The 21894-nt window shown below is 35.5% G+C and overlaps 1 protein-coding gene across 5 annotated transcripts in view; it reads left to right on the plus strand.

Moving 5' to 3' along the window:
- ROBO2 (roundabout, axon guidance receptor, homolog 2 (Drosophila)) overlaps window positions 1-21894 on the plus strand; it is a 625987-nt gene that overhangs the window by 563025 nt on the left and 41068 nt on the right. For 4 of the 5 annotated variants that reach the window (XM_011966113.1, XM_011966115.1, XM_011966117.1 and 1 more), the window contains 5 exons: window positions 2909-3091; window positions 9339-9381; window positions 10824-10951; window positions 15925-16206; window positions 21478-21634. In XM_011966113.1, the coding sequence (XP_011821503.1) occupies window positions 2909-3091; window positions 9339-9381; window positions 10824-10951; window positions 15925-16206; window positions 21478-21634 (793 nt within the window). Of the gene's footprint in view, window positions 1-2908; window positions 3092-9338; window positions 9382-10823; window positions 10952-15924; window positions 16207-16641; window positions 16768-21477; window positions 21635-21894 lie in introns of all 5 variants that reach the window. The other variant, XM_011966114.1, reaches the window with a different exon arrangement.

Raw genomic sequence — 21894 nt, forward strand, 5'->3', positions numbered from 1 at the left:
CTTATCTACACAACTGTTATTCCTTGGTTGAAAAGTGATTTAGTGATGGCTAATCTTCTTTTCTGTTTCAATTTACACTTTCCCATTGTCTATTCAGAACTGGAAATGGCACTTGAAGTGACTCAAACTGTACCACATTTCCCCTTTGTTTTAATTAAATCATGTATTGGCATTTGATGTAATTTATGGTTGAGAACTTTAGATTTGTACTATGCCAGACCATGTATTGTTCCATCTATTCCTTCTCAGTTTAGCATTCCTTCCAGAAAGTTCCATTAAGGGACCATTAATTAGAACATTGTAAAAATGTAAAACACTGCCTTACACTGGCTTAACATTGGTATTGTTCTTTTCTGTGCAGTTTCCTATGGTAGGATGTGACTTTTACATCAAAGTGTCCATAATTCTGTGTCATTGCATTTACAGACACAAAAATGCAATCAAATACATTCAGATATATATCCATCAAGCCGTGTGTCATATAACCAATTTACATTGACTTACACATTTTAGTTATTTTGCTTAATAATACAGTTATTGCTTCTCTAATCATTTGGCTTTTCACGCTTACATTACATAGTTGGTTATAATATGTGGAACAGCTGCAAACTTTCACGGTAATAGGTACAATCAAATCTGATGTGTCTAATTAGTTTTTAGTCCAACAAATTAGTTTTGTTCTTCATTACTCTCCAATGGGAGGAAGACATTTTATTTCATTATATTTTTTGTCTGCAAGAACAATGGAGCGTTACAGGTCACACACATCCCTTGTCTATGCTCTAATTAGTCCAACTGACAACATTGTTTCAAAAATACCAGCAGCATAAAAAATAGCAATACACCTTGAGTAACATAAATATTGCAGCTTACTAAATATGATATATTGTGGACCGTTTACAAAAATGAAGGCCAAATTTTCTTTTCTCTGTTCAATAAGGTATGTTTTCTTTCTGATAATTCCTAATAGTTAAGGAAATCACCAGATAGGTGTATGTCTCATATGGAAAATATGAGCTCATTTTAAATACAGTTTTGACTATGTTTACATGTATAATAATTAAAGGCAGACATAGTGGGAAAATGAGCCAGATTTACTACATAAGTGACGTTGGTATTTAAGTCTGAAATTTAATCAAAAGACCTTTCAGGAATGGATTATGTGTAAGGAAATGCTAACAGCTATGATAAAAAAGCCTGTATTTTGAAAAGATTAACAAAATTTTATTTCTAATTCACAGCTCAGACCAATATGGATCAGCAGAATGGGAAATGGAGTTTCTACTCAATGTCATTATTCAGGGGTTTTGGATCTTTCAAACCATAGCTCTCCCATGTCTTAGAAGCTTAACATCCTCCAACAGATCCCCTGTTTCTGTCCAACCAATGAGGAAATAGAGTTTCAAGTCAAGGCAGTGTTAGGGATCAGGCCTGGAAGGTCATGTGCACATTTTGTTCCTAGTTACCACTGGCTAATGCTCAGTTACTTTTTTGAACTCTACTGCAAAAGATGCTAGGAAATGTAGGCTAATTTTCTGCCTTGGAAGAAAGGAGGAGCAGTGAGGTAAACAAGTGAATTGAGATCTGCAGGATTCTCAAATCTAGATAATTTATCACTCCTGTCACTGAGGTTGACTGAGAAGTCCTTAAAGCAGCCCTTAAACTTACATGGGTCATAATTTTGAGTCAAAAACTACTGTCTTCATATTAGCCTCCACTTCAATCCTCCCAAAATACATGAAGTAGACAATACTGGTGCCAACCAACTGACACGGGCTCTGGAAGATTAAGCTTACTGCTTACTTGGCTAGTAAGTGGCAGAGTTGTTTCATCAAAATCATGACTTCAAAGACCATGATCTTTTTAATATATTACAGTGCTATAACTAAAACAGGGAAAATCCCACACATTCCTTTGATATCGTATGCTGAAATGTGCCATTTATATTTTGCTTACCACTTACCTTTTAAAAGTCTTTGATTAGTCACTAATTAGGCATCACATTGACATTAGAAATCACTTAATTCCCAGCGTCTACATTTCTTAATCTGCTAAATAAGCCCATAAATCTTATGATTCCACAAGTTTAAGACCGATTCAAAATGCAGACTGAGATTTTCTTAATTATCTGAGGGGTCTAAATTTTCCAAACATGACTAGTTCTAGAATAATCTGAGTCCAGATTTAAATGTATTTCTCAGTAATGGAGACCTCAAAGTTAATTTTTAAGTTGTTCTTTAAATTTGGCTTTCAAATGGATTTTCAAATTAGTTTCAGATACTTTAAGGGAATATATGAGTTTCATCTTTTCATATTTTAATTATGCATGCTGATCTCTGTGAAAGCTGTTTACATAATTGTCATTGTTTTGTATAGTAGTTTTAATACTCTCCAGAAAATGAAAGGATATTTGCTCAAAATAAGCTCTTTGGTAGAATATTAAAGTTAACATTAAGTTACATGTTCTTGTGAATTACAAACATTTGAATATGGACAGTGCCTCAGCAGAAAGGCAATTTGCAAACACCCCATGTTAAAAGTTGTCATTGCTGTCTTAAAAATGAAAACTATATTTAAAAACACTGTATGTAATTCAAGATAAGTTATTAATTCAACTCCTAGTACTATTTTTATAATTTATAAGGTGATAAATCAATATGTGGTTGTGAATCCATCCATAGCAAACCACAACACAAGAGGTCAGTGTTCTTAATCACATTTTCAAACTCATGATTTGATTCTTCTTTTGAAAATTATCAACTATGCTTATCAATACTTGTGATAGGCTCAAAACAAAACAAGTATTTCCTGCCTTCAAATAATTTTTCTTCATTTTTGATGCACCATGTTTGTATTCCTGTGCTTATTTTTGTTTGAATATATACTAATACTATTGTTTTTTCCGTAGGGAGACGCAATGAAGTTGTCATTACTGAAAACAATAACAGCATAACTGAGCAAATCACTGACGTGGTGAAGCAACCGGCCTTTATTGCTGGTATTGGTGGTGCCTGCTGGGTAATTTTGATGGGTTTTAGCATATGGTTGTATTGGAGAAGAAAGAAGAGGAAGGGACTCAGTAACTATGCTGGTAAGTGACTATTTCCAGCTAAGAAAATCTCTTAATCTGTAGGAATGTAATGAAATGAATGGAAGGAGCAGAAAGGAATAACAAATGAGTGATTTTGGCTTATTTTAGAAACCTGCACTGTAAAATGCAATTACACTCAACATGCTTTAATGCATTGCTCTTGACCATATCACTTTGTAACCATGAGGCAAAGTCATTCTGCTTGTAGCTCCAGTGAAGCATAACAAGAGCACAGACTGATAAAAATGCTTAACTGTTTTTCTCAACTAGTTCTTTGAAATCATAAACTCACACACACACAGATACACACACACACATACACACACACACACACACACACACACAATGTGTTACATGCTATGAAGCCATGTTTGAGAAGTGGATTTATGCATGAGCATTACTTAAATGTTCAGGAAAGAAGAACATTTTGAAATATAGCTTTTAGTGTGTCAGGATGCAGATTACAATAGGAAATGTCCCTCGTGAAAAATACTGACAAGCAAAAATCTCACCAGAATTGATAACACTGATGAGGCATGAATTAAGTGATTTACTGTTCACTTACATAGACTCTTATTACAATGCAAACAAGCAGTATTTTAAAAGAAAAGGAAAATGAAGAAAAAGAGAAAGAAGCTGAAGCAGAACAATAAAAAGAAGACCCTAGATGGTCTGCATATTCACAACAATGTTTTCTTCTTAGAATCCAGGACAGAGTTTCAAGGGTGTCCTATATCGTGGCCTTCAAAATATCTCCATGGTAGAGAGAGAAGAGAGAGGAGACACAAAATTGTAAAGTCAGTGATTGACAGAATTAACTCAATACTGAAGTGACGTTCGATTATAATTTTAAGTGCAGTTTATTTTAAATATTTTCTCCAATAACAATAAGAAATATCTCACAACATTTTACACTTTCTAGAATTCACAAGGGACCAATTTTAATTGGACATGATTTTACAAATATGTAAGAAGTTTTTGAGACATTGCATTCAATCTTCTATTTCTAATATTAACTTTGGTAGGAAGCATAAATGTCTTAGTAACTGATTTTGACAGAGGCGTCATTGGTTATTAAGCTTTTAAGATGCTGTGGCTTGTAGGTGCCTAAACTGCTGAGAATGTGGAAATAGTGCAAAATGCTGAGTATAGCACTGACTTGGTTGCCTTGCTTGTTATTTGATGCATTTATATGTTTATGACCATTTGATTATAGCATTGTAGCTTGTGTCTATATCTTATGAAGATAAAATGTTATTAGTTACTTGATAGAATACATTTCCAGGACCAGAGAAAGTAGTACAGCATATCCATTGACAAGAGGCTTCCATGTTTGGTGACATGCCATCATCCTGCCATTCTCATTCCTCATTGGTTGCTGCCTCTCTGCTTCCTCATAATTTGTCACCCAAGTGCTATATCACTTCAACAGTGAGGGATTCTTTGCAGAAAGGGGTGCTAGGCAGTAACTGCTGAGTGTCAAAGTCTGGAAAATTAATGATACTTTAATGTGCCTTCTTGTTATGCAGTCCAGTTCTCTGCCTTCATTGCTACAGGCATTGCCCATCAACCTTTCTGTTTAATCAGCCACTGTGTTAGATTACATCTCTGTGATACACTTGTATAAATCATGTGAAATATAAGGAAGAACTGATTTAATTCATGGACTATTTGGTGTTTATCCCTTTGCTTGACGTTAGCAATGATAATAAAAAATTGACTATGCTGGTCAGTTCAGTTCAGTGCAAAGTTCTAATATATTCACATTTGGAGTGTTGCATTCTTATACTCCATATTTCTTCATTCACTCACTCCTTAGAAATAAAATATCTCTCATAGGTAGTAAGTTTATACTGTTAGTAAAATCACACCAGAGAGACTTTTCTTCTTTTTTTAACAGCAATTCTTTGCACAACCTATGCACTTAATTTGAAAATAGATGTTGATCATTGAGCTTGACAAGAATAGTACCTTTCCTATTACAATTTTTTATTGTTATTGATACTCATCTGCTTGTAGAAGAACTGCTAACTCAGAAGGTGCTGTGCCCTTCAGGTATTTTGGAATAAGGCCAAGCCAGAGAGAAGCCTTTCAGAAGTTTTATACTTAACTGATAGATGGCTGACTCTGAAGATAACAGATTTTATGAAGCTCAGTAAATATAAACAATTTAATGTGAGTGAACAAATTATGTGAAATGCTAAACACTTCACACATACGTCTTAAAATCGTCAGTGAAATATAAATTATTGGACAAAACCATCCAAGGCACTTAAAAGATTTGATGGATTTTTTATACTCTGATTATCTGGGCTGAGTTAGTGCTTATTAAAAAAGGATTAATCTACATTCATATTTGAGAAATAGCTTATCGGGAAAGGGAATGAGGCTTGGCTGCAACAGTAAAGTTTCCATTTGGAGTAGGAAAATGTGACCTACTAAAGACAGGCGCTCTGAAAGCTTCCTCACTCAAAATGTCGATTTACCACAGTTACGTTTCCTCCTCTTCTACCCCAGTTGTAGCAGGCACGAGGTTAGGATTAATTCTGTGAGGTCATATTAGAGTTACTTTTTGTATGCTATAACCTTGCAAAATCTCTTTACCTTGTATGTGTTGCAGAAATTGCAAGAAATTCAAAACGTTTTCAAAAACATTTTAGATTGTGGTGTCTGCAGAGCTTTTTGGAAACCTAAGCACTTATACTATTAAGTTAGTGTAAGCTAAAATATTCCGTATGTAACTCCTTGAAAGTTCTTAATTTTTGGATACTAGCAGAGACTTCTGATTGAGAGTCACAGTTATTCCATAGGTATCTCTAATAAGCCCAAAGTTACTACTCTGTGATTATCAAAATTGTGATGAGAACAAGATTGTCTGGCCACACCCAACCCTTCTTACAGCTTCAAGGCAAACACTTCTTCGAAATGAGAACCACCTCAAAATAGCTTTCAATTTGCTGTGGCGTTTTATTTGTATGTTCGTCTTTCTGCACACACACAAAACACTGATCAGAACACCAGATATGATCTCCCTTTGAGGAGTTCTCATTGTTCATGGTTATTTGTAGTCTGCCCTAAACTTCATGATCTAAGAGAAGTTAGTTCCTTTTGATCTACTTTTCAAAATAGAACCAGTTTTGCAGCATAAAGTAAAAAATGAAACTTGAAAAAGTGTTCCCTTTTTTTCTCTTCTTTAAAAACACAACTAAACAACCCATTAAGAGAAGAGTTTTTAAAAAAAATTCTGACAGAAATAATACAAAATGGACATTTAGATTTTGTACTAAATTATATGTGAACCTTTTTAAGGTCATCAAATACTTACATAATGTAGTGTGAAGTTTTGCCTTGTGTCGTTAATATGCAGAGATACAGAGATAAATGTCTTTACGGAATACTTTGACACCCTATTGGCAGTCTAGAATCATTTGAAAACCGTATTTTAATGGTGATGGGAACAGAAACAGAAAATAGATTGTCCCAAATGCTTAATATGAAATATTTTAAAATTTAAATTATTTTGCTCACGGCATTTAATTTTCAATTGCCAGATATCGGTCATACATACTATAGTGTTCATGCCCTAACAAGTTTGCAAATTAACTTTAATGCATTATATGTATATATGTGTGTATATATATATCTTTTTTTTTGTCTTGAGACAGAGTCTCACTCTGTCGTCCAGGCTGGAGTGCACTGGCATGATCTCAGCTCACTGCAACCTCCGCCCCCAGAGTTCAAGTACTTCTCCTACCTCAGCCTCCGAATAGCTGGAATTACAGGCACTTGCCACCGTGCCCGGCTAATTTTTGTATTCCTAGTAGAGAGGGGGTTTCACTGTCTTGGCTAGGCTCGTCTTGAACTCCTGACCTCGTGATCCAACCCCTTGGGCCTCCCAAAGTGCTGGGATTACAGACGTGAGCCACCGCGCCCGGCCTCGTGATATATTTTTTATAAGGTTTTCAGTGTTCTATTATAATACTTTAAACTTTACATGTCCTGAAGAATTTGCCACTGGTTCGTGTATTACAGTTAAGTACAACTCAATGTTTGTCCCTCTGCTTCTGGTGTCCTCCTTTCCTCTAATATTATTTATTGCTCTGGCACTAACAGAAAGTTTGAATGGGACAAAAGAGCATCTAAATTAGGGAAAACAATTTAGCTTCTCACATATCTCTTAAACAGCACATTTTGAGGTGTAGCCCATGAGCATCTGCTTATTTGCATATTCACAATAATATTCACACCATTATCTTAACTCTCTTTTAACAGACTACAACAATCACTTGATAGTCCATTAAGAAAAAACCACAAACTAGAAAGTCACATCAGATGGAAGGCTAATTAGCTATACTGTTTTCACATTGCGTGTGTACTAATCAGGCATTTATTTAATATCTCCAGTGCTCAATTTTTTGCATTAATTATTTCAGATTAATTCTTTTTTGTTAAAAGCAGTTATTAAAGGGGCACAATGTGGGACAGATGCACTGCTGATTCCTGATTCCGCGCCCTTCAGTGAGCCTTTCGCATTTGTATTCTTTCATCTTCTCTGAGCATGTGCCTCTAGCCAGTGCTGAGCAGATGCTAAGGTTATGTCAGGATCGTTTTGCAATGCGTTTGAGACGTTACATGTACAACTGATAAGGCAGAGTATATTTCAGGTACCAATAAGAACTTCCTGAGAGCCCCGATATGCTTTACTGTCCCATGAGGACTCTTGGAGTTTATAATCATATTACCTGATTCTGATAGCATGAGAGATACTATCAGTAGATAACCTTAAAGGAGGGACTTCATTTGCAAATTCGTAAAATTTAAAGAGTCATCACCATATCTGATAGCCCAAACTTGAGAACAGAGGAGTTATGGAGAGTTATTCAAATTAAGAAGTATTCACTGTGTGTATATATTAAGTGGCAATATATCCTCTATTTACTTACAAATATGAATCAACTAATTAAATTTCATTTATTTTCCCCTGTACTTACCACATTTAAAAAATCATAGTAAATATAGTCAACGCCTTCCAAAGACAGGGTTTACTGGGTGCACAGCAATGAAAATGGTATTTTTTCTCCTTCATCCCCAGTGATTGGTTTAGCCAATCCATGTTAATTTTGGTCAGAATTGCAGGTTCATTGCACTTTTGCAAGCTGTACACTTCTAAACTCCACATTTCTTTTTAAAAATAATTTTCTAGTTTGCCATAATGTAATGGCAAAATGTGATCCAAACTAATGTGAAGCTATTTGTAGACTTTATCCTATTAATAATGGATGTTCACATTCCACTGCAGAAAAACTAAATAACTTTGAATACAGTTTACTGTTTTAGAACCTCTTTGTAATATGCAAAGTATATTACCTTTCTCAATTCTGAATCATTTTAGAGTCCAGATACCTTTGGCTGCAGAGGTTTGGGCAATGGATGACGGACCTGAACTGATAATAACGTTCTTTGACCAGTCGTTAAAATCCACTTTCATGTTGTTGGCTTTGTAGACTTGAAACTATCGACTGGAGAGAGTGGATTCACTGGATTCACTGGCTGTGGCTCTGGTGGATGCTTACTGGTGTTGCTAATAAGTTCCATAGTTATATGGAGGATTCAACTTTTCTGATCACTACATACAATTAGGAATATATTCAGTATCAATTATTTGAAAAATTCATTTTTGTGAGCATGTTATTCTCTATTAATTATAGTTCATGTCTGTTGTAATTATCACTGTTTATGAGGGTCATCAAAGGATTTGTGATGGTGAAAAATCTGTAGTCAATAAGCATTTGTTTTTCTTGTTTCATTAGAAGGACATAACATGTTGGAACTTCCCTGCTTCGATTTCTATTATGAGTGTTTTGCCTTATGCCTTCTAATTAGGACACCTTTGTTTTAAAATTAAAAATCTTGATTTGATAAATTCACAAAAAGTTACGATGATCTTGCAATATCACTATATATACTCATTGTAACAGGTTTGACATTTAAATACGAATTGGTTCTTTAACGTAACCTTGGATTTGGCTTAAAGAATTTTGAAATGTCCTATTAAAATTGGAGCAAATGATGGCTTTGCCTTGGGGCCAAACCACTGTTACTCTCTGTACAATTATGTTAATTATATTTTGTTAAAATTCCCAGAGGCCTCAGCTCTAAACTAAGGGCCAATATGTAGTTGTTATGAATTGTAATTAATATTGACGACTTGTGCGTGCATGTCTTCCTTTTTTTTCTTTTTTTATAGTTACGTTTCAAAGAGGAGATGGAGGACTAATGACCAACGGAAGGTATGCTAAGGAGATGGCTTCATTAGTATTATTTTTTTAATCAGGACTGGGGAAACACTATAGTAAGAGGCTATTATTGTAATAAATGATCATTTAAAAGTCTGAGAATTCTGGGAGGAATTAAATGGCTTAGCACAAAGTTTAATGATCTATCTGTTGTGCACTTTAGAGGAATCAGGTCCAGATGTTTCATATCTCCCAGATGCCCCTGAAGAAATTAGTAGTAAATATCACATGGAATGTGTTCATTTGTTAGCAGGATGTTTATTGCATTAATTAGACATTAGCAAATGAAGTTGCTGTTGTTTAAGACTCCTTATTGGCTCTCACTAAATTGCTGTGAGTGAACAATTACACATAATCGATCACAAAGTAAATGATTCATGGATGATGAATAGGCTATAGATTGATAGGACTGGATTCCACAACTTTGGATACTCAATTGAAATTGATAAAAGCTGATAACAAACTCATATATCCTCATCTATTTTCCCTTTGCCAATATGGAGATTGTAATTAGGCTCTGGTAATAACTTCCAATCTCCCATGTAATCAATATTTTAGCAAAAAGAGATTAAGTCTAATGAGAGCTTGTGGATGTAGCAAGAAAGCAGTTGGGTCTTCTTATTGCAGTTTCCATAGAAACACACGTTTCTCTTAGGGATTGTACCAGAAGGGGTCTATCAAAAGAAAAGTGTAATGATTATAGATGTTCTATTTCTGTGTAAATATGCTAGTAATCTGGAAAGGAATCAGAATCCCATCTTTTATATTAAAGAAGGGAGTTCTTTATTAAATATGACGTGAAGGAAATTTTCCTCATAGACTATACTCACATGCTGGATCAGATCACAGTGTATCTTTCATTACCTTAAAAAAAACCCCTTAATATGCCCTTGATGTTTTGCAGATAAGAACTTGGAAATGTTCTATTGATGGACAGTATAAATACTGTTCATTAATTTCGCTAAGTTCCTTGTTCCTTGCCTCCAAATCAAGCATGAAGGGTCATAACAAGGGTTACAGCCTAGAGGGGACAGATACATAAGGGAGCTGCGGGAATTGAGGAAGGAATAGCCCAAAGTTTTAGAAATGGCTGACATAGAGAAGTCACTTTGAGCAGTTGTTCCCTTGAGGTGCCAATTTATCATCAAACCTTGTTTTGGGATCCTAGTATGTTATTGATTCCTACCAGTTTCAGGGCAGACACCTGAATTCATCTGGACATGGACAGAATCCCGGGCAAGGACTCCCTGTGTCCACTGTTAATCTATGTATAGCCTTAATGAATTGCTGGAGTTATTTAATTCTAGGGAGTCTACATATATTAATTTGAAGTCAATTAATATCTTCGATTTCTTAACCCTTTATATTGCATGAGATGGGCGTCAAAATCTTGCACTGAGCTCCATGCATTGATTTCCTTGTAATCTCTGTTTTAGCCGTCCAGGTCTTCTAAATGCTGGTGATCCCAGCTATCCATGGCTTGCTGATTCTTGGCCAGCCACAAGCTTGCCAGTAAATAATAGTAATAGTGGCCCAAATGATATTGGAAATTTTGGCCGTGGAGGTAAGTTGTGTTTTATAAATAACGTTATTTGAGTTCTCTCTCTCTTTTTTTGACCTTCCTGGATTTTTTTTAAAGAGACATATCAGAGAATATTTACTCCCATAATTAAAGTTAATGAAACATATGCACCAACAGTGCTGTACATTTGCTAAATATTTTAATGTGAAACTATTTTGTCTTTATTACCTTGAGTAAAACCAAACTTTTAAGGAAGCTATTACTAACCAAGATGATAAATATTTATAATATATTTGTTTGCAGGATTACTAGTACAAGATTACTGAACTCAGAAACTATTTTGCTAACTAGGGCTTATGGTTTTGGACTAGAGGTTTCCCTTCTCTTTCTCATTTAACATGTATTTATTGAGCATCTCCTGTGTACTTGGCACTATGGAAGACCATAGAATCTAATATTGATATAAAAAAGATGGTCCTTGCCCTCATATAATATGTCATGTAAGAAATAGACAATTAAGTCAATATAACATCTTGAGAGAGAACTTTTCTGTAGTTCCACAATTAATAACTAGTATCCAAAAAAAAGAAAAAAACACAAAAAAAAGTACTGTAAAGTGGATGACATGCTAAAGCCTTCAAAATTTGGTGTCAGAGTCCTCTCCCTGTGGGTTTGTAAGGAGACAGAAGTAACCTTCTGTAAAAAACTACCACCTTCCCCTGCCTTCACCTTGTCATCCAGTCAATACGAGAGAGCTTGGTTTAGAGAATGATGAGAGGAGTAGGGAGCTCTCTGATCTCAGTGTGGCTTGGCAGGTTCATGTGAGTTTTCCATTGGTGGAAGATTATACAGACATTAAATATACTTAAACTGCCTTGCCAGAACCCCACATGGAATGTCTACCAATTGGGAGTAAGAAAGCTCTATGAACAGAGTATTATTTAAGTTGATACCTGAAGCAAGCTTAAAAATGAGTCAAAAGTATGAAAAAAAAAAGTGTGTAGAAAAGAAATTGCTCTATTTTAAGTTCCAGAAATAAAAGAGACATTGACCTACTTGAGAAATGCAGGAATTTCCTAATGACTTGAGTATAAAGTACGAGGAAGCAGAAATGGTAAGAAACATAGAAGGATAGCTAACAAAGGACCTTTTAAGTCACATAAAGAGTTTAGGCTTCGTTCAGAGGGTTATCACAAGCCGTTGATGGATTTTTAACAGGAGAATGCTAGGATCCAAGTACTGTTTTAAGTCATCCAGCCTGCTGCTGGATGAAGAATGGAGTAACAGTAGAAAATTGGAGTGATTAATTAGAATAGTGCTGTGATCCAAGTAAAGCTGTATGAATTCGCTGTAAGATTTCAGGACTTTTAGAATTAATGAAGGAGGCTCAGGGCTCTGTTAAATTTTTCTGAGTCCATTATAAGCCTCGATGGGTTGATTTCATATGCATGAGTATATAACCAGATTGACTGAGAACTGAGAAGAATAGTCATAGCATTTTTCTCTTTAAGAATGGATTACCACTATGTTTGACTACATTTAAAATTGCATTTCAAATAATGAAGCTACTAATTATTGCATAACTCTGCATTCTGTCAGTACCAACTATGAGAAGGGGAATATATATATATATATATTTAGCACAAAGTTTGGCGTACCATCAATGACCAGGCATCAGTGGAGTGAGAGAATGGAAAGTAAGTTATGTGACTCCTCAGCTTCCTCTTCCATTTCTGTCAGCCAACACACCCCACTTAGGACTCTCATTTGCCCAGAGACTCCAGTAGTAGCTTCCTCCCCTAAGTGACCTGACTGTGGTCAACTGTAGGCTATCACTTTGCCATGGGTAGTTTCTGTGCCTGAGCACCTGCTCATCAGGAAACAAAAATGTCCCTCCCCTGCTGTGTAGACTGATTTTGTCAAAAGGAATTCTCTTCCCACAGCTGTTATCAATCAAGGAATAACTGCCTCTTTTACCGCTTGTATTTTTATTGAAATAATATGACATGCTACTGTTTTATCAAGAAGGAAATGCTTACAGATGGAGAAAATGAATTTTCAGTTTCCACAAGGCTAACTTGGCATCTAAAATGTCTCAGTCAAATTTCACAAAAGGGTACACTTGGAGATATGCAAGGTCTTTCTTCCATTTTCACAATGTGAAATATCTCATAGATGAACAGCAAGGCCAAGACAACATTTTTGTAGGGTTGCCTGTGTCCCTTATCCATGTGAGAGTCATTTTAAGCATTTACTCTGTGCCAGAAATACTGTTAAAATTTTTTTGTATATTTTAATTCATTTTACTTGCATAGTAATGTATGAAATAGATAATCATATTTCCATGTTAAGGATCAATAAACTAAGATTCCTCAAGATAAATAATTTGACATCTGGTTGTAGAAAACTCTGCTTTCTGTTGTAAAGGTGGATTCACATGTATGACTATATAACCATATTCACTTAGAAGAATAAGGATGGATACTGACATTTCCCCTTTAAGAATGAAATGACAATACATGTTTGAATGTAATAAAAATAGTGCTTAGAATAATAAAGTTACTAATTATAGCATAAATCTACATTTTATCAAAGCAAACCATAAAAAATTTATTTAATCATTCAAGTCAGCAAGTGCTTACTCTCTTCAAAACACTGGGTGAGCAATTATGAAAATGCAGACATAAATCCCATATGCTCCTGTCTTCAAGTGACTTTATGATGCAGTGAAGGAGACAGTCATTCATACAGATCATTATATAAAACAAAAGGAAATAAATGTGAGTACAAGTATAACCAGGGTGCTGAAAAACTACAGAATGCATTACCAACTCCCAGTGGAGGAAGGCTTTGTATAACTCACAGGTTTCAAACACAAGTGTTAACAAGCCCTAGTCAGACAGTCTAAAACATTAAGGATTGGTAGGTGGGGACTGCGATAAATGGAAATGGAAAAAAGACCTGCTAAAGATGGCATCACCTATTTAGGTCTAGGCTTTTGGGAGGAAGGCCAGCCCAGAGTTCCAAATCATCTGATATTACAGGACTCTCCTTAGCATCCAAATATTCATGTACAATATTCCAATATTTCGATGTTAGAATATAATTCAGTTTATTTTTTGAAAATGTAGGGATGATCAAATCATATCTGAAGATAATATGCAGCCTAAAAATCAATACAGAAGCACTTAGACTTGAAGGCTGACTATAATTTTATCTAGCAGGGAGAGGAGAGATTCAATTTCCAGAGCCATAGCATTAGTTGTATAGCAATATTATGTGGGATTAGATTCTTGGACCGCTTTTCTTCATTGTTTAACATTTGAGCACACAGTCATTTGAAAAGCTTGCCATTGAAATGGCTTGCAATCCACATCTAAAGCTTTGAAGAACTTTAAATTCAAAGTGTGTGAAATTGGAGCCCACGTTGGAGAATCATGTATATTCACTTAATATTCATCAGTGAAGGACATGGTGGAAGCAGCAGAAACAAAAGTCTGAAAAATCACCCAGAGTGAAGGATCTATTTTCACCAATTTGGATATACTACATCTTAAAAGTTTTTGAGAAATAAAAATAATATTAACACTTGAGAATGCAATATGCTTAACATCAAAGTTTGTAATTAGTACATAGCTCAAAGAAAGAAGGGCAAGAAAGTAGTTGTGAAGTTCTGAAATTCAAAAATAATGTTATTTGCTCATACAGCCTGGTGAAATATTATAAGTTTAAATATGTTTAACAATTTCACTGATACACATTTAAGATACTTACTTCAATATCTTAAGTACATATCCACTCAATTGTAAAACAAGTTCCAAACTTCAAAACCTTCATAAAGATTTAAGTTATACAGTGTAAAAAATAGTATACATTTCTTTCTACAGTTGCTAGACAGTTTTTAGCTTAGGTGAAATTCAAAAGCAAAAGTAATATTTCTGTAAGAATTGTTATTTCAGGTACTATTGAGCATCAGCTAATCTAAAAGTGTTAAGATAGTTGAAAATGTCCTATAATGAAAGAATGAAGTGATTTCATGACCTCAAGTCCCATGAAATGAAGCTTTCAGAAGATAGTTTATTTTAAAATGTACTATATAATAATTAGATTCATTTTAACTCTGCATGATTAAAAATAGTGTTATTTAGTGATTTCTATTTTAGATTCACTCGGTATCTTTCTTCCAAAAAGGGAAAATAGGAGCTCAGGAGAGAGGCGGCGGTTCTGAATTGTAAAGCATCATGTAAAAATAATTCAGCCTACCAGAATGAAAAATGGACTGATTGATATTCAGTGTTGTTCCTGAAGTTTAATTTTACTCTAGCTGTATTACAACATGAAACAGTAATTCTCTAGTTCGGAGTTGATAGCATAAATTAAAGTCACCGATCACGGAGACTGCTTTTTCTATAGTTAAATTCTGCTATATTGTGAAAATGACTTATACATGAAAATTTTCCTTTGTTATTCAAGAAAAAAGAATGCATTCTCCATATCTGGAGCAATGAAATCACACCATAAGTGGCAAGTTATAACTTCAAAAAATGTACTCGATAGTCAGTGGGGTATAATTTGGGAAATGTTAGCATATATTCAGCCGTTGTCGTCCACGTCTCTTGGGATAAAGAGATGGTTTTCATCTGTGGGTTGTGGATTCGCTATCATTGCTACTGTAAAGTGCTAACGCTTTCCTTGGCTCTAACACAGAGTGAACAACTGAAAGCAGTTTTCAGTAGTGAAGTATGCCAACCGTCTCATTCATGGTTAAAGAAAACGGGGGGAAGGGTGTTTTAAGCAGTGAGACGTGAAGGGCGAGCAGTAGGCCTGCCTGTCACTGAGGCTGATAGCTTGGCGATGGTTGTACATCATCTACCCTTCAGTGGCTCATGAAGCCCATCTCAGCTGAAATGCAAACGTGCAGTGCGACACACTTATTTTTCATCTTCAATCCTGATTGTTTGGGCTTCCGGTGCCTTGTTAAATTGTTTCGTTTCCCTATGTTCACCTCACCACAGATGTGCTGCCGCCAGTTCCAGGCCAAGGGGATAAAACAGCAACGATGCTCTCGGATGGAGCCATTTACAGCAGCATTGACTTCACCACCAAAACCACTTACAACAGTTCCAGCCAGATAACACAGGCCACCCCATATGCCACGACGCAGATCTTGCATTCCAACAGCATACATGAATTGGCTGTCGATCTGCCTGATCCACAGTGGAAAAGCTCAATTCAGCAAAAAACAGATCTGATGGGATTCGGTTATTCTCTACCTGATCAGAACAAAGGTAACAACGGTGAGTCAGGTTTTCGTTTCCTGAGGAGTTATTTTCATATCATTTGTGCATGACATAGAAAGTAGTATTTGTTGTTCGACTTAGTGATTCATTACCAGGTTTACCACCTAAACTAAAAAAAAGATACCGGCATGTTTCCAGTAACTTGAATAATTCCTACCACCACCACCACCGCCACCACCACCACCACCACCACCACCTCCGCCACCACCACCGCCACCTCCACCACACACCAGTGCCAATCGGTTTCATCTTTTAGCTCTTTTTCAACATAATGATCAACAATCCATCTCTACTTTCATTAGGACAGGGTAGACAAAACATTCCTCCACTCCCCCACATCTGCTTCTGAGTTGCTAACTGCATGTTCTGCATGGGCTTGTGCTGTGAACTAATCACATGATGCCACTATGACCTCTGCCCTTTAACCCTTAGCCTTACTTTACATTCCTGACTACCGATTGGCTGAGGGATTGTCTAATAGAATGCCACACAACCAGTCTCAGGATTTCAGCACCACCAGCTCTCACAACAGCTCAGAAAGGAGTGGCAGTCTCTCAGGTTGGTCTCATCACAGTAAGGAGAAATATTTGTTTGTCACCAGCATATGACCTGTGTTCCTAACAACCATGAAGATATACTGAATCACAGCTCACTGTCAGGCATTTATCTGTCAAATGACAACAGTTTATGCTAATGAAATCATGCCTTGGTGGGATAAAAGGGAAGAGAAAAATCACTGTCCCCTTTTATATACTAACCCTATGAGGATATATTTAAAGAAAAATTATGCCATTCTACTAAATACCATTCATTAAAGAACAGAGTAAAGAGAATTTTGTGATAAAAAGATCATACATGAAAGTCAATTCCATGTTATAGATACCAAAAGATGAACTCAAATGAAAATGATTTTGGAGTGCTTCATAATATTAGTATTTCATTGATGTGACCTCCTGTTTTTGGACACGATTTCCAAATACCATCTAATAGGATTTGTTATCTATTGAATGGTATTCTACTGCACTGTACAAGAAAGTTAATAGGGGAAATTAATGTTTAATTTCCAAAAAATCATACAATCTTTGCTATTGATAATTCTTTTATGGTATAAATTTTAATATGTATTTGAGATATAGCAGATAAACTGACAATCTATAATGTTGGTATCATATAGCACAAATGGAAAGAAACACCTTTACTGGACAAAAATATATACCTATTGTAATGACTTACGTGTGAAATTTTCCTGGCCCAAAGATCCTTACCTGTAAAATGAGGAGGTTGTAGTAGACACACTCTAACTTTCAACCATGACATTTACATTGTATGGCTGATGACTTTGTGCATTTCTAATTTATTCCATGACCCCACTTGTCTAATTTGTTTGAATTAACTATATGCTATTTGTTTGTACTGAGATTTTGTTTTATTTTTTAATTACAGGTTATTTGTAAAAGACTATAGTGTATTATGGCATGCCACAGGCTACCAGGCATCAAAGCCATAAAGAGTTAAACTTTTCACATCATTAGGGTAACATTTTCTAAATTACTTTTCCTCAGGAGATGGAACCCTTTCAGTCTGAAAATGTTAATGCTCCTTCTTCCCTTCAAAATGGGTCATTTGCTCTTCTTGCCTATTGGTAGAATTAGCTATATTATAGAATCCAGAAAATTTTAAACATCTGTTATGAATTTAAACGGGTTTGATAATATAGGAGAACTTTTGTAATGACCTTATATGTCATTTAGACTGCCATTTATTCATAATAAGTCTCACAATTGTTCTGAATAATTAAAAAGTAATTTATCTTGGGCTTCCTTTTTATTTCATTAAAGATATGCAAAGTCACATGCAGTACATAAAAATAAATCTATATACTATAATCCATGGATTACATAAGACTTTTAAAAATCTTTCTTTGGTTAAGTATTCTATATGTGTTGATTGCTACCACCAAGTTGTAAAAGTTGTCTTTTGAGTGATTGTAAGCAGAATACAGTTCACAATAGTGCTTAGTGCTTTTTCAAATCCATTAATCTCCTGAGTGACATTTATATATATCTATGAATTATATTAACTACTTCATCTACATTTGAATACAAAATTACTTAAATCGATGATAGAAAGCGTTCTTTAGTAGGTGAGAGTGAAGTGATTATTCTCTTTTTAGTTTAGCTCAATTGAGTTTAATATTAGGGTTTTGTCTTATGCTTATAATCACAGGTGTGTTTCCTAAGACTTAAATTTAAGATCAAACCACCCTGTGGAGAGCTAGTCAGATGGTATTATAAGATTTTCCTAATTTGTGCATAGCAATGTAAGCAATTTAAAATAATCACAGTGATAAAAGTGGACATTTCTGAATTATTTGAGTGAGCGTGTCACCCTCTTTGAAACACTTAATATTATTCAACACATAAGTTCTGAGCACTTCCATTAAAAATCTAACCATTAAAAATATGAAATCACCAGCCTGGGCAACATGGTGAAACCCCATCTCTAAAAAAAAAATACAAAAATTAGTCAAGCATGGTGGCACTTGACTGTATTCCCAGGTACTTGAGAGGCTGGGGTAGAAGGATGCTTGAGCCTGAGAGGTTGAGGCTGCAGTGGATGTGATTGCACCACTGCACTCCACCTGGGTGACATAGTGAGACCCTGTCTCAAGGGGAAAAAAGTGTATATATACATATATATTAATATATACACAAATCAATAGTCATTAAAATACACTCCCTTAAAAGATAATATAGGCAATTCCCACCTTAAAATGATTGAAGGTTCTTTGTTTGCAAGTAACAGCAACAGACTGTGGCTTACTTCACTCGAGGTTCAGATCTCAGAGAATGCATAAGTGGCTGTGGTTCTGTCGTATGCTCTCCACCATGCTGTGAACCTGCCACTGCGTACGGCTGAAAGAGGTCAGGTGTGTTGATTTGTAATCCTGCATGCACCGCCCATAATGAGAGAGCAGAAAGCGCCTCAAAAGAAGAGAAAGTGATCGTTGGATAGAAAGCCCTCACACGTCTTCTGTCAATCGCCCGTTTCCAAAATACATTTTTAAGTCTGTTTGGAAGAGTAGGTAATGAATGGCTTTCTTGAACTTTGGACAATGACTTCCGCAGAATTCAGGGCTCTAGAAGTAGTAATTTCCAGTAAAGAAAGCTGCTGCACTCTGAATTCTGATTTTTCTTTTACTGGGTGAATATGGACCATGTGACACTCAGAATGAACCTCAATTGCTTCATTGATAAAACGGAGATGCACGAACTTGTCTGTTTCTGTTACTCAGTTCTGGTGGTGACCACCTAACATTTCTGAAAGTACTATGGAAAACGAAAGGTGCTGTATATTTTTAAATAAATAAGGAATAAAGGAGGTGCAACTAGAGAGAAAGCTATGGAAGACAAGTAGCCCAATCTAGTCCCCTTTTAATCATTGAAATAGAGTTCTGATACTACAACAGAAGAAATGGTTCCTGTGTTGTAATTTTGCTGACTCATCAGGAAACAAAGGATTAAGGTTCATCTACCTTAAAGACAAACAATACAGATTTATATTCAAGCAAGTTTATTCTTATTCTGAGAGTCAGGCTGTTCGTGGGATACTCATGGGGCCTGGAGAAGTTGCGAATAAAGAAAGCTTTAGAAATAAGAGGAGCTGGGTTTGCTCTAAGATAGAGGATCTGGGAAAGAAAGAACACAAATGAGTGGCATTTATTGAAAGTTCTGTCCATTCTGAGTAGTTGATACGCATTGTCTCTTGTAATTCTCAAAGTAACTCAAAGAAGTAGTAACTCAATATCTGTTTTACATGTGCCAAAATGTAGGCAGTAACTATTGAGTAACTTATCCAGTAAGTGGGAAGCTGGTCTGTAAACCCAGATGCGAAACCTTATCCTCTAAGCAGAAGATATCTGCTCTCCTTCCTCTTAAAATCTTTTATTCTACCAAACAAGTACAATAAAAGTCAAGGTGAAAGCAATTTGTGTGCAGGGATGTTCTTCGAAATGTGTGCGAAGGTGCACATGCTATGTGGAAAACATACACAATTTTATAACTGGCAATAAAGTATATATCTAGTTTAACAGTTTTATCACTTCCTGGTGCTCAAATATGTTCCTGTTAAATTACATAATATTCGATATGGCTGATGCACATGAATAATTGGTAGAAGTAAGGAGACAAGTAGGCTTCTAGTGATACTATAATATATTGCTAAATAGCCCTGCTTCACATGGTTTTTGCTCACAACTTGTGGTTCCAGAAAGATGAAGTCCAAAGGATCAGTAAGGTTTTTGGCAGATATTGCTGTAGGCTGTGGTGGGAGTCACGGAAGTTATATAATGTCCCCTGAAACCTCCTTCGTTATTCTGCTCCAAGAAATACTCATTCCTCATCTCACTGTGGTCCACTTTTAAGGAGGAAGCTTTATCTACTTAATTTTTGAAGAGTAAAAACCATGGCACTGTCCAAATGATAAATTATATTTTTTATATTTCATTAAGCTCCATGTAATCCTAGATATGGCTCATATGCTGCCAACTTACTTTCTTCTCATGTTTTGCGCATGAATTCATTCGTAATGCAATGCTACTGAAACTGATTACTGTATTAATTTTTCTTCCTTTTTGGAATGTTATGTCATGTTATGCTTAAAATAGCTAAGAACTATTCACATATGCAAAAATAATTGTGCCGCTCATTAGTTAAAAAGTCTATAAAATGTATCTTCGGAAAGTATTTACAGGTATTTTCTCGATTGTAGCTGATTGATTTTTATCAGTTACTTTCGAGATAAAAATTGGTACCCTTCCTTGATTAATTAAATTGAATACATTCTAAAGGAAGAGTTTAGCCTAGATCCTTACACCTTGCATTTTCCACTGAGAGAGATTATGCAAAAGAGCATTATAAGTGTACTAAAATTTGACATTTAAAAGAATTTGTTGTGGCCCATTATTTCCTCTAACAATGAAAATGTGAAGGCAGCAGATGTGAATAAATCAATAAGCATGCTTTTGATACAGCAGCCATGTTTTTGGTTTATTCGGCTCTGCTGTTAATGCACTGGGAAAAAAAAAAAGTATCATTTTGAGTGATTTATAAAAATGTTTTTCTGATTATATCATTTCATTGTTTATAGCTTTTAACAACTCCAACATACTGATTCTGGTGTTTTGAAACATAAATACATCTTGGTGTCTGATGTATTCTATTTATTCTGCTATTTGGCATCTCTGAATAAATACGTTATTACTTTCAGGTGGGAAAGGTGGAAAAAAGAAGAAAAATAAAAACTCTTCTAAACCACAGAAAAACAATGGATCCACTTGGGCCAATGTCCCTCTACCTCCTCCCCCAGTGCAGCCCCTTCCTGGTACAGAGCTGGAACACTATGCGGCAGAACAACAAGAAAATGGGTAAAGATATTTTATATACTAACAAAATGGCCAGGGCTCTCCTCTCGTCTCTGTTGTTCATTTTTGCCATCATCTTATGTTCTCTTACTGTTTCCTTTGGCCCCCACCACCATGTTCACTGCATTTTCCCCTCTTTTACTGTTTGCGCTGTCTATATATTTTTAGCTGGTAAATACAAAACAGCACATATTGAGGACGGAGAATCCTTGGCCTTCAAGTGCCTTAGATTGTCTGCAATCATGATAATGCAGCCTCCATTT

This window comes from Mandrillus leucophaeus, unplaced genomic scaffold (assembly GCF_000951045.1).
Source record: "Mandrillus leucophaeus isolate KB7577 unplaced genomic scaffold, Mleu.le_1.0 Scaffold745, whole genome shotgun sequence".
Lineage (NCBI taxonomy): Eukaryota > Metazoa > Chordata > Mammalia > Primates > Cercopithecidae > Mandrillus > Mandrillus leucophaeus.